The sequence below is a fragment of the Anopheles aquasalis genome, chromosome 2, assembly GCF_943734665.1.
Source record: "Anopheles aquasalis chromosome 2, idAnoAquaMG_Q_19, whole genome shotgun sequence".
Taxonomy (NCBI): Eukaryota; Metazoa; Arthropoda; class Insecta; order Diptera; family Culicidae; genus Anopheles; species Anopheles aquasalis.
The window spans coordinates 35,592,501-35,605,000 of NC_064877.1; the positions used below are offsets into that span (position 1 = coordinate 35,592,501).

General features: G+C 48.9%; 3 protein-coding genes across 7 annotated transcripts in view; 2 read left to right on the forward strand and 1 right to left on the reverse strand.

The window, feature by feature from the left end:
- The window catches only part of LOC126574639 (uncharacterized), an 8,970-nt gene extending 6,101 nt beyond the window's left edge, over positions 1-2,869 (forward strand). Inside the window, exons 3-6 of the mRNA XM_050234957.1 lie at positions 1,189-1,466; positions 1,556-1,665; positions 1,794-2,031; positions 2,106-2,869. Coding sequence (XP_050090914.1) covers positions 1,189-1,466; positions 1,556-1,665; positions 1,794-2,031; positions 2,106-2,770 — 1,291 coding nt within the window. The 3' untranslated portion in view covers positions 2,771-2,869. The remainder of the gene's footprint in view (positions 1-1,188; positions 1,467-1,555; positions 1,666-1,793; positions 2,032-2,105) is intronic.
- A 421-nt stretch (positions 2,870-3,290) lies between these two features.
- On the forward strand, positions 3,291-7,776 carry LOC126571931 (uncharacterized). Its single transcript, XM_050230839.1, has 4 exons — positions 3,291-3,747; positions 3,832-6,983; positions 7,074-7,289; positions 7,387-7,776. The coding sequence occupies exons 1-4, from the start codon at positions 3,549-3,551 to the stop codon at positions 7,465-7,467; spliced, it is 3,648 nt and encodes a 1,215-aa protein (XP_050086796.1). The 5' UTR covers positions 3,291-3,548; the 3' UTR covers positions 7,468-7,776.
- Positions 7,777-8,067: 291 nt separating this feature from the next.
- LOC126571928 (uncharacterized) overlaps positions 8,068-12,500 on the reverse strand; it is a 19,330-nt gene continuing 14,897 nt past the window's right edge. For 3 of the 5 annotated variants that reach the window (XM_050230831.1, XM_050230832.1, XM_050230833.1), the window contains exons 3-8: positions 12,293-12,500; positions 11,884-12,189; positions 11,500-11,810; positions 11,217-11,418; positions 10,797-11,124; positions 8,068-10,727 (exon numbers count right to left, since the gene is read on the reverse strand). The exon at positions 12,293-12,500 is cut by the window's right edge and continues 1,146 nt beyond it. In XM_050230831.1, the coding sequence (XP_050086788.1) occupies positions 10,544-10,727; positions 10,797-11,124; positions 11,217-11,418; positions 11,500-11,810; positions 11,884-12,189; positions 12,293-12,500 (1,539 nt within the window). In that variant the 3' untranslated portion in view covers positions 8,068-10,543. The remainder of the gene's footprint in view (positions 10,728-10,796; positions 11,125-11,216; positions 11,419-11,499; positions 11,811-11,883; positions 12,190-12,292) is intronic. The other 2 variants (XM_050230835.1, XM_050230834.1) reach the window with 2 other exon arrangements.

Here is a 12,500-nt window from a genome sequence, read left to right on the forward strand (position 1 = left end):
TCGCTCACACGTAAACTGGTGTCCCTCAGAGGACACCCCCAGAAAGTTTTCTCTGGTGGAGTGTGTTCCACTTTCTTTTACTGGTACAGATCACGGTTCGTGGAGAATTTTAAATTGCCAACTACGCGCTTTATCTGCCGGTGGTGGGTGGGCGAACAAACTTTTGTCGCCTCGCTGTCGCAGAGTCGCATTACGTCGTCACTCCAAGAAACACTGGCACTTGATGGGAGTTGAGTTTGCTCCCGTTGTAAATGAAACTCGAGTAATTGTAATTGCTATTCAGTGAGGTACCCGAGCGGTAAGTCAACTCATTTTCAAGTTCTATGTTCTGTGTTCTGGAACTCGCTCTTTCTTTCTCATTGCCATGTAACGATCGTGCGTTTGTTCGCGCCAGTGCGAGAATTGAAACTTGTAGCTGAAACATCTGAATCAGCTCTGAATCTGAAATCTGAAACATGCTGGTAGCTAGACAGGTTAACGCAATTGTTGAGGATCTTAAGCGTATATTTCATAAGGTGGTTTTAGTAAACGTATGCATTTAAAAAAATGAACAATTTTTTAAGATGGTGATGGACCTTCTACAGGAAATTTACACGATCTCAATTATCAGTGTTGGGTTTTTTTCTAACACCATTCGAATAATGCGTCCGTTTATCAACTTCATAGCCCGAACACACATCAAACAGCGTTGATCCGCTGCGAATACCCAATCGAACGGTAATAGACAGCCTTTTTGTAGTGGAACTATCGTCACTAGCTCGTGTCGATTGCACAAAACCGGGAAAAAGCCACTTGCAGCGAGCTGAATGAAGTGCTCAACTGCACGAACTTGAACCGCGCGTAATGGAAATGGCCCTCAAACCACCATTCCGACCACCTTCCATACCTTCCATGATGCTGATGAATGTTTCTACACATTGCAAGGTGTGAAAGGTGCGTTCGAAGTTGTTTATTTCCACTTTCAACCCTCCCCACAAACTGACTCATCGATGATGGGAAAGTGATGAACGCCGGTTCCACATCCCAAACCCTCCACGGTGCAATGCCACGTGGTCGAACGACCGCAGTGCATGTGTACCACACGAGCCGCGCCTTTCCCCCCTTTTTCCCGCACGTGCCGATGGATTGATGGCCGCAACCGCGGAACGTCCAGCTCCTGACGATGGCCGTTCTTCCTTTCATTCGCAGATTCGCCACGGAACGGAACCGCAATATAGGGAAGGGAACTCGCCCACAAACTCAGACCCAGACCCCAGAGAGAAGGTTGAAAGATGTATGGACTGCTGCGAACATCGGCGCCGACTTCTTCACGTCACAGGCGGCCATGAATCGAGCGTGCGGTTACCAACAACAACCATCAGCAGCACCACTGTCAGCCCCAGCGTTTGCGGTGGGGCTTCTGCTGTTGCTGTTGAGCGCATGTATCACCACATACGCCTCACCACGACCTGCGTCGGACATTGAAAGTAGGTAGCGGAGTAGGCCGTATGCAGCGTGCGTGCGTGCGTGCTTAATGAAAGCATCCTCTACTTCCCGTTCCATGCCAATGCGGTAGTTCCAAAAGTGCAGCAAAGTGTGGCTGGCAGCGAGGCCCGGCTCAAGTGCGGCATCAAGGAGCACCACGCGGAGCACATGAATGCATCGGACGTCCGGTGGTACTTCAAGGTAATGCAACATTCCATTCAATGTGGATTCCCGTTTTTTGTTTATCTCGAGATAGATGGATGTGAATATAGCACGGAAGTGATATTGATTCTCGGATCTCACCATTCCACCTGCCTTTGTCCTGCCAGCCATGTGGTGGTGGAGGAGCATTCCCGCAGGTTGCCTGCAGTGACCGTACCGCGCTGGATGGCTACGACTGGCGGCCGCTTAATTGCGACAATAAACCGTGCCGTGTGACGCTGACCATTGCGAACGTTTCGGACGCGGACGCTGGCTTGTATCGCTGCACGATCCATCCGTACCGGACGGACAACCAGACCCTGCTGGACATTCAGTTGGTCCGGTCCTTTGAGCTGCTGGTGATAAGTATGTGTCCGTGGAGCGAAGAGTACGTCCCGGGCGTTCTGACAATGACGCTCCTTAATTGCATTCGTCCCCAGAGTCACCGCTCGACGAGTCGATACCGGCGCCGGAACTGATGGACAATCTGCCGGCCAACACGACGGCCATCGTCGACACACCGATCGTGCTGCAGTGTCGCGTCCACAGCAAGGTCCCACCCACCATCAAGTGGTTCCGGCGGCTCAACAAGCGGCTCGGTGAGCACAGCTTCAATCAGAACAAATCGATCCGCTATCTGGAGAACTTCTACGAGCTGTTGCCGTCGGCCGGCGAGAAGCCGGTGGCCCACGATGTCTACCTCAGCAAGCTTATCCTCTACAACGCGTCCGAGCGCGACATCGGTATCTACGTGTGCGTCGGCATTAATTACGTGGGCGTCAGTATGGCCGATGCGTACGTTAATCTGGTGCACGCGAATGGGATGCCGGTCGAGCCGGGTACGGGCGGGTACGTTGGATTGATGGTTCTGTTTCTGATACCGATCGCCCTGGCCATGATGCCGCTGCTGGTTTGGCTAGCGCTAAATGTGCTTCGCTCACGCCAAGCCGACGAACGGACGAAACCTACTTCCCTAGGCAATGAACCCATCATCACCAGTGTGTCCGCGTACGATCCGAACAGTGTGGTGCGGTTAAAGCGAGAGCGCCTCGTGTACGGTGGCAGCATGCCCGAGCATATTTATGAGAAAATTGATTTAAACTGACCGCAACGGGAACTGTGGTACGCGTGTGACCTCGCACGAAAGGTTTATGTCGATGTATTTATTGGAATTATTGGAAGCATAAAATATGAATTTATCCATATTTTATTTCTCAATACCCTTGCGTCTCGATGTTTACTTAGAATGAAAGAAAAACCTAATTTATTGCTGTTATCGAACAATTTCAAACCCTATTTTGCGCCTGTTTTACTGCAAAGGACGCTTTGGTCCTATAAAACCCGTGTAAGCAGAACCAATACACGAGATGTTCAGTTACACAACTATTAGCGGACTTTACAGTGTTTCCAAAGTAAAATGTTTTATTCAATTTATTTTTACTACACTAAACAAAATAGCAAAAAGTTACATTAAAAGTTACATTAACTTCCACGAGCTATGAAACTTTGTCGATAAACTGTGCAAATAATTAATATTTCCGCCGAACGAGTGAGCGAGAAGTCCGAGAAAGAGAAGGGAGATCAACAAAAACTGACATAACTGGTGTAAAAAATCGTGACGCTTCGAGCGGAAAGAAAGCCACAAACAAAACGCCGCACAAATTTTATTTTTATTGCGTCTTCAGTCTTTTCTACAACCCTTTTTACGCGTTAATCGTTTTTCTAAACTTTATTTACACGTGCAGTGACTGTAGTTCAGATCGCGGGTGTGATAGTGGAAACGGGCGGCGTCGTACGAATTTTGGCGGCGTTTAAGCCTCCTCCCTCTCGCCCACACTCTCCTGGTTTTTGGGGTTTGTTATGATATTTGAAAATCCCCAGAAATGGCGCCAACAGTTCGAGCTGGGAATGTTGTTCAGGCAAGTGAGACTCCAAATTTTCGGAAATCGATGCGGAATGTAACACCGAACGAAAGGTATAGGCAGTTCATAGCCCAGGCTCAGTCACGACGGTCGCGTACCAAAGCGAAGAATTCGGAAGATGCTTCCGAAGTGATAAATCTGGCGGCGGACTCGGATGACGGTAAGTCCTGCGTCTTAAACTGTGAGCAACGGTGAACGACCGGAAGCAGGAGCTCGTCATCATAAGGTTGCTCTTCTTTTTCAGCAACGCTACCAACAACGCGTCACCAAGCGACCGCAGAGGCCTCGCCTGCTCGTGAAGATCGTCACTCGAATGTTACAAGACGCACGAAACCTGGCCGTGGTAGAAGCGTTCCGGCCAGCAAAAAGGATGTATCCGAACCCATCGTCTTGAAAGACTGCTTCGTTCTGTTGACGGATATCACCAAAGCCACCTCGCTGGCCGAACGGCAACAGCAGCAATTTCCGGTACTCGACAAAAATGTCACAAAATCGAGAACAAAAAGGAAACCGCCGAATACGACAGTTCCGCCTGGTGTATCGCCTCCAAAGAAACCGACCGAAGAGTCGATTGTGGAGATAATACCGGATCCTCCAGTTGAATCCGCACCGGTACCAGTTCAACTGATAACAATGACGACGACGACGAAGCCATCGGATGCAACGCAACGTAAACGTCGAGCAACGAAAGAAAACAATCCATTCGGTTTGCTGATTGTGTCTGTTAAGCGGTTGGCACCAGCACTCTCACAGAAAGCCCTTCAAACGTTGCACAACCCGGAACAGCTGACCGAAACAATCCGAGAGCTTGAAGCTACCCAACGCCAACCCGTTCGTGAAACGAACCGATCTTCATCGACGACGACGACGGTCCTAGCGAAGCGAAGCATCCCTGGCGCTGAGAAGAAACCTCGGATTACTTTTGCCAAGTCTCCTAAAATTATTGTCACAGCATGTCCATCCGAAGATAGCGGCGCTACTCGCGATAGCGCTGCTGCTGCACCGCCCATAGAGGAGAGTAAATTGTTCGTTAAACCGCAACGAAGTGTAAACAGACGCAAGGAATTTGGAATGGTTGGGACCGCTTTGCCGCTACTGTTGGAGGATGAGGACGAGGAGGGCGACGTTTACGAATTTCTGTCCTCCAGCCAAACGGTCGAGACGAAGGGGAAAGAGAAGAAATCTAAAAAACCCAAAACGGCACCACAGCCCAGGGGGATTAAGAAGGAAAAGGCTGACCCCACGAGGAAACCGGCAGCAGCAGCAATGAAACCGGCTCGCATGAAACGAGAATCAAACAAGCAGAACCGAGGAAAACAGAAAACAAATCCTTTCGGCTGCAATACGAAGGATATAGCCAAGGTGGTGAAGAAGATCGGTGGTGGTCCGGTGAAAACCGATCACCAGCCCGTGGACTACGTCGTCAATCTGGACATCGAGGACTTTTTCCACGAACCACCATTCCGTGCCGGTCGATCGAATGACATTCCACTGCAGGATGATGACTCGTACGAGCCTCCGATGCGTGCTCGATCACCGAAACGGGCCACCAATCCGACGCTGGAACGTTTAAGGAATCCGGCCTCGCTGCCACTACCGCTAACGTCCACACCGGCGGCAACAGCAGCAGGCAACAGCGTAAGAAGCAACGGAACATCGTTGCTACCACCGGCGACCGCTGTTTCGCCCCTGAACGTGGGCTCACCGTGGCGCTTACAAGAAGATCACATCGTACCACCGAGTAGATATGTGCCGCGAAATCGCGAGATGTTGCCATCATACGACAGCCATCAGAACGTACCAGCACCGCCAGCGATCGCCAATGTAACCGAGCGCCGTAAAACGGACCCGAAAGCATCGCTACCACCGGAAGTAGGAACGGTGGTGACAGTAGGAACACCACCGCAACCACCACGGCCATCACTGACGAAGAATGGTCTGTCCCCGGAGGAGGTACTAAGTGAAGCGAACTTCCGCGAAATGGAACGAATGTACAACGAACTGAAGGCGACCAGTGCCATGAGCGAGAAGCTGATTGGAGTGATGCGAAAGTACAAAAATAACATGCGTCATCCAGCAGGCTCGTCAACCGATACCGCCCGTCAGTACGAAGGCAACATGCGAGAAGCGTGCCAAAAGCTGCGCCAATGGTATGCGCGATCGATGCAATCATTTAACCGCTCCATGCACATCATCAACCAAATACAGCGCGGTGTAACGGTGGCCGGAAGGGCGGCAGCCTGCCCTTCCCCACTGTCCCAGGCGCAGCAGCAAACGGTGGAGAACTTCAATCAAAGCACGGACCACTTCCGATCGATGCTGGATGAGCTGCGTGATGCAATGAACGATTCGAATGATGAGAACCGATCACCGCCAGGTGGACAACACCCCTTACCGATCAGTGGCGCCGGCGGCAGTGCTCCAAGTCCTCGAAATCCAAAGCCAGCGGCCAAGGGGACTAAGGATGTAATCGTAATCCCAGAGCGAGCCCACGTTACAACGAGAAACCCACTCAAGTCATTAAATTTCGTTCCATTACCACAACACGACAATCCACTCATGTCACCGCTGGCAAAACCAATGCCGCCATCACCTGCACCGCTCCGGCGAGGTTTGCAGTTTGACCAAACCACCCCACGAACCACGGAAACGGTGGAGAGCAAACAATCATCGAAGCTTGCGGTGCCTGACGTGATCATCTCCAACGCTGAACCATCACCGGCAAAGCAGACGAGCGTGATCGGCATCACAAATGACGATGTCGTAATTGAAGACAGTTGTGACGAATTTGCCGCCGCCGATCCGCCGTACGATGACACACCGGAAGAGATGGAAAATGTGCCTCCACCACCGGGCAATCATTCCGGGAACCGTAGTGGTAACAGCACAGAGCCTAAGAACGCTCCCGATGTGGACGATTTCTTCGGCTTCGATGAAGAAGCGATTGAAGAAGATCTTTCGGAACCACAGATCACGCTGCCGATGCCACTGAACATTTCGGCTGCCACGCTGAAGAAGCGATTGAACGCGGTAAAGCAATTGCTTCCCGAGCGACCCATCTTCCGGGAACGGCCGCTCGAGCGGTCAAGCGGTCCAACCCGGTTACCGACGACGGCGCGTTTACTGCGTGGCGTTTTCACCAGTCCCGACAAACGATCGACTCGTACGCTGCATGCCTTTGCTGCTTCGACACCTAGGGCGCTGGAAGTTCCGCCACAATCCTCCGATCGTATGGACTCGAACGGAGCAACGGCAGCAGACGATCATCAGCCACCGAATGTGTCCGCCATCGAAACCACCCAACCGCCGGAAGCAGTGAATGACGATGAAAATGACCCGCTTCTCGGTTCGGTTGTGCTCTTTGATGAACCACAGCAGAACACGTTCGATCGTTCAGTAAGTAACTCAAGCGATATGCCACAAACAGCTTTCGTCAATTTGGCACTAATCCTCCTCCCTTTCTCCACTTGCTGCACCATTTTACAGACACTCCAACGGACGTACACGCGCATTCCGCGACGAAAGCGAGCGAAGAACATTTATCTCGCCAACCTGGGCCTTAGTGACGACGAGGATGGTACCGTGTCTGACGATGCTCTTGCGGTGAGCTCCGATTCGGATGCGGAAGCACAGGCAGCCAGGAAGAAAAAGGAGAAACAGAAGAAGGAGCGACGCAAAGCACGGAAGAAGCCGGTCGAAGAGGTAACTGCTTGGTGATTTTTGGCCTTTGAATAGATCGCTTTACTCATGTGTCCCTTCTCTCACTCTCTCTCTCTCCCTCTGTCGGTTGCTTTTGCAGACTAAGGAATTCAAACAGTTTGTCGAGGAGTTCAACAGCATGTGCGACTGGGTGGAAGGGTACGAGGTGGTCATCGAGTAGATGCTGCAGCAGGACTAGGGGAGGAGCGGAATGTAGTAACGGCCGGAGTTATCTTGAATGGAACCCATGATGGTAGTTGTACTACGTCATCGTTTTTTTTTACAATTTACATTAGGCTACCCTATCCTAGTGGCGTTTGGATATTTACTTGGGGGATTCCTTTTAATACTGATCGATCCTTGGAGGATACTGTTTTTTTTTCATTCGTTTTCCTAGTTTTTGCTAACCTAATGAATTATATTTTGATTAATAAACATTTTATGTGCAAAACGAAACAGGTCAAATAAAGACATGTATTTACTAACAGAGCACTATTTTGAGTTACTTATCTGGCCATTCTGGACCGACAAAACTGCAAAGTCGAGAATGCCAAAAACAACTTACCTTCAGGAATAGAATACCAGCCAACCAGAATCGATCCATACAATTCCCTGGCCCCACCCTGTGATGTCGTGACTAAGCTCACTTGGATTTACCAGCGAAACGTTGGCAACGGTGAGAAACCTATAACGCACTGTGTTCTGTGAATGAAACATAACCCAACGGGCGGCAGCACACGCAGATCCTACATCCAATTCATTTTCAAGTTTATTCACCATTTTACACTACTATTTCTTCAGTTTATTCAGGTTCACTATCAATTACATTGAAATAAAAGGAATTGTTCATGGGGATATATTACTATCATCCGTAGTGGGTTTTCTTTGCTTCTTGTTTGTTTCCTCGCTCCGATCGCATGGCTCTCCGAATCCCCCGGATCCACCGGTTCGCTGGCGTGTCTGGCAAACACCGGAAAAATTACGTAAACCTAGCCCCAGCGCACGCAGTTAAAATGGGATCCATTCATAGAATGCCCCCGCGACGACACGGGGTAGGGGAGAATAAATAAATAATACAAACTAGGCTACTCACAAGTAAGTCACAAGGTTAAACACCGCACCACACCACCTGACCGTGTACGGTGATCATTTTCTGATGTGAAGTGAACGTAAAACGAATCCTTTTACTAGATAAACCAAAATCACAATCACACATGCATAAAGAAAGTGGCCAACGGTTTGTTAGATAAACCGCCGTTAGCCGAATAGTTTCCCGTAATCAAAACTACATACTATTACTGTTGTTGAACGCAAGGTGATTGCTGTTCGAGCATCATTAATGGGAAAATGAACACGCACGCTTGCAACCATTATCAACCTCCATCATTCGTAAAAAATATATCTCGACTAGAATCAATTAGTTACAATGCACTTTCCACCTCACACCGGGTTCCATATATCGATCCAAATCCGTATTCGATCATTCCATGGTGCCATGGCTCGTTATGCACTATGGTCACAAACACACGATTAATGAGGAAATGTGGGGAAGGGAAGAAGAAATACAACATTCGGTTTTGCTCGCAAACACACCTTAATGGGATTTGTGTTCCTACATGTTTCAAGATTTGTTGCTTCTGTTGCTGAAAGATCGATTTGTTGCTCGATTTCAAGTCACGCATGCATATTCAATCAATTGCTTTCTTCACACCCACTCTCTGGTACCTCTCTAGTAATACTTTCTTTCTTTCCTACATTTAATGTCCATCTATTTTATTCAAAGAGGTGAATTATGGTTGAACGCTTGAATCGGATCCATCGATTTTCACCTTGAGCTCAACCGTATCCATCATTTCAGGCAACGGTCGACACGCCAAAGGACGTCAACGATCGCTTTGTTTAATTCAAATAGGCTTACGCTTTCTGTCTCCACGCTCTGTGTGGAGCTATTGCTACAGATAAAGTTTATGTGATTTTACCATCTTGCTTCTTTCGCTCTTGCTTACTTCTCCTCCCTGCATTCCGTTGTGACTACTGTTGTTTTGTTACTATGTTCTCTCGCTTTCGACAACCCTGGTTTCTGATATAGATAAGGAGAGCATATAAGCTTTTGTTATGATTTGTTGGTTTCGTTTCGTCAGGTTCCACTGGTACCAGCAGGGAAAACCCCATCACCATATGGTGGTGGTATAGGGGACAACCGACATAAATAAACGTAGCACTCCCAGTACCTCGAGGAGTGCAAGGCCATTCATTTCATTTCTATATCCTCTCTCTCTTTCTCTCTCTCTCCTCCGATCTTTTTCCCTCTCTTGTTCTTCCTCTCTACCTTTTTCTTTTAATGATTCGTACTATCTTTATCTCGTGGATTTAGCGATAGAATAAAATGGAAGAACATAAAGCATCTTCCCTCTAGGCGGAACCGGAAACACAACCATTTTATTCCGAGTGATACTATTGTTGGCTCTACGTATCGTAAGCGATAAGCAAAAAGGAAACATAAAAAACAACTAAGATTGTCGAGGCAAAAAATGGGACATGAACGCGTCGTTGCTACATTACGTTCCCGGAGACGCATATTTTGTGTAAAACATCCATTACAAAACTGGTGATTTCATCTGTATACAAATAAATAGATAGCTCTCAAAACATAAAACTGCGAAAGGAATCTCAATGGAAGAGGCGAGGGAATAACAATTCTCCGTCTTAATCAGTTCTCTTCCACAATAATAATCTCTCGCACCGCGTTGTGGGGCTAACCAGTACAAAATTATTTCATCTTAAAAACGATATAAAAGTAATAATCTGTTTGTTTTTTTGGTATATGGCATTGAAATCTTGCTCCGTTCCTACAGGCCGATAGAGGTTGATGAGAGGCCATTCTATTGAAATCATTGAATTGCTTTTCCATACGTCCTAGCGTCTGTGCGCCAATGTTGCGCATTAGCTGCTTATACTATTTGTGAAAACTGTTTCGTCCAACCCCGATATCTCTATACATCCACGTCGTACTGTGGGCAGAGATGATGGCGACACCGTGGCCATGTTGCGGCAATTCCCTTGCAATTCTAATCAGTGTATGTTTGCGTATGGCATCATCATTCATTACATTAAGAAAGGACTCTTCTTCCCACGAAAAAACTGTAATTCGAAATACTATCCCTGTTTGAGTGAGTGAGTGTGTAGGTGTGTGTATATGTCTGAAGCCCTTAGACCCAGCCGAGTAACGGGTACTGTCGTCGTCAGTGGTTTCGATATTACATTTGACTTTCCTTGCGCCACTGGAACGTACCCGATTTGACGCCAATGCTCGATGAGCCCTGGTTGTTGCTACCACTCGAGAGCATGTTGTTCGTACGGCGTATCAACTGAGCGGCTGAATCAATTCGATTCCTTATCAGGCGCATGGCCGGATTCGTTGTAATACGTTTCGAAGATTTTCTAAAATGACATTAAATTGATGATTAGATTTGGATCCCATTTTTCCAAAACAACAATTTGTTTGCATACCCTCCTCCTCCACCACCACCAGCTCCGGACGCCGATCCGCTATGCTGATGATGGCCTTCCTTCTGATTGTTGCCCAAAATGATGCGCATATGCGTGTCGCGTGCGAAATGGCTATCGTGCGGATTCACGATGGTACTGTTGTTGGAAAGGCTAATGTTCATCTCTTCGAACTGCTTGCCGAGAAGGGCCAGCGATGACGGTGGTTGATTCTGGCCCGGTGAACTGATTTCACTGCTTGGCGAGTGCGGTGGCGTGGCGTACAGTGGCGACATACAACCCAGATCGAACAGATCGGCATCGTTGGGATTCATGCGGATGTTGGATGCTGCTAGAACCAAACGAAAGGACATTCAACGGCATCATTATACATACGGCGGCCACCATCAATTCGCTGACCCTTGGCGGCCATGAAAAACTCACCGATATTAGCTTGGTATTCCTCAACGTTCGGCAATACCTGGGAATGTTTTTTGCTTCCAAACTTACCACCACTTGCCATCGATTGCTGCTGATGAGCATTGCTGTGGTGCGGTTGGTGCTGCTGCTGCACGATGTGGTGCGATTTCGAGTTATGATGACGCGAATGTTTCTGCAACTGCTGCGTAAACGACATCGGTACCTGCTACGAGCAATTACGAGATTCCATTAAACTGATTGCCTGGGGCAGCCGATGGCTAGCGCACTTTGTTGTGCCATACGATACCTCATTGCTGCTGCCGGTCGACTGACTAGAAATGACGCTCTTACGCTTCTGCAGACTGCTCGTGTCCGAGTGCATGGTGTTTTCGTAGAAATTGTTATTCTGTGCTGACGAGCAGCTGGTCGTGTTGTTGGAAACCGTCGAAGGACTCGCGTTCTGTGGTGGCGCCGATCCGGACGGCATCAGCAAACTCGGATTGGTCGGATAGCAGCCGGATGATGGAGATGGATTGTGGATCGAGTTGCACGGTGGCAGCTCGTCGGGAGACTTCAAGTTCAACTGGGGATGCGCCATCTTACCGCAATCTAAATCATCTGCAAATATCGATTCAGAAAGCAATCAACCATAGAACTCCCCCATCGAACGCAATCGCTATCGGTCACTTACTTTTTGTGAAATTTTCCAATATTCTCAACACATTATTACGATTCGATTTGGCCGCCAGCTTAATGGGCGTTCGTCCGCAGTGATCCGATTTGTACGGATTGGCACCGTACTTGAGCAGATAGCTGACACACTTCTCGTGTCCCTCCTGGGCCGAAATGCCCAGCGCCGTGGCCCCTTGCTTGCACGCATGGTCCGGTACGGCACCGTAGTAGAGCAGCAGCTGCATGACCTCATGATTGCCCTGCCAGGCGCACGAGTGCAGTGGCGTTCTCGATTCCAAATCCATCGCATTCACATTGGCATTACCTGACGAAACAGACGAACAGACGTATGATCGAGATCGTTAAAACCATCGAATGGAATGGATTAAACAAGCCCCCCCCCCCCCCCCCCCCCCCCACCCTCTTACCTAACGTTATCAACAGCTTCACCATCTCCGCGTGGCCCTGCCAGGCCGACACGTGCAGCGCCGTACGACCCTCGCTGTCGGGAATGTTGACGTCCGCGTTCGAGTACTCGAGCAGAAACTTGACGGGCTTCAGCTTGTTGTCCAAGGCCAGTATGTAGAGTGTTGTGCGCGAATCGGCATCCTTGGAATTGATGTCACAACCGTATTT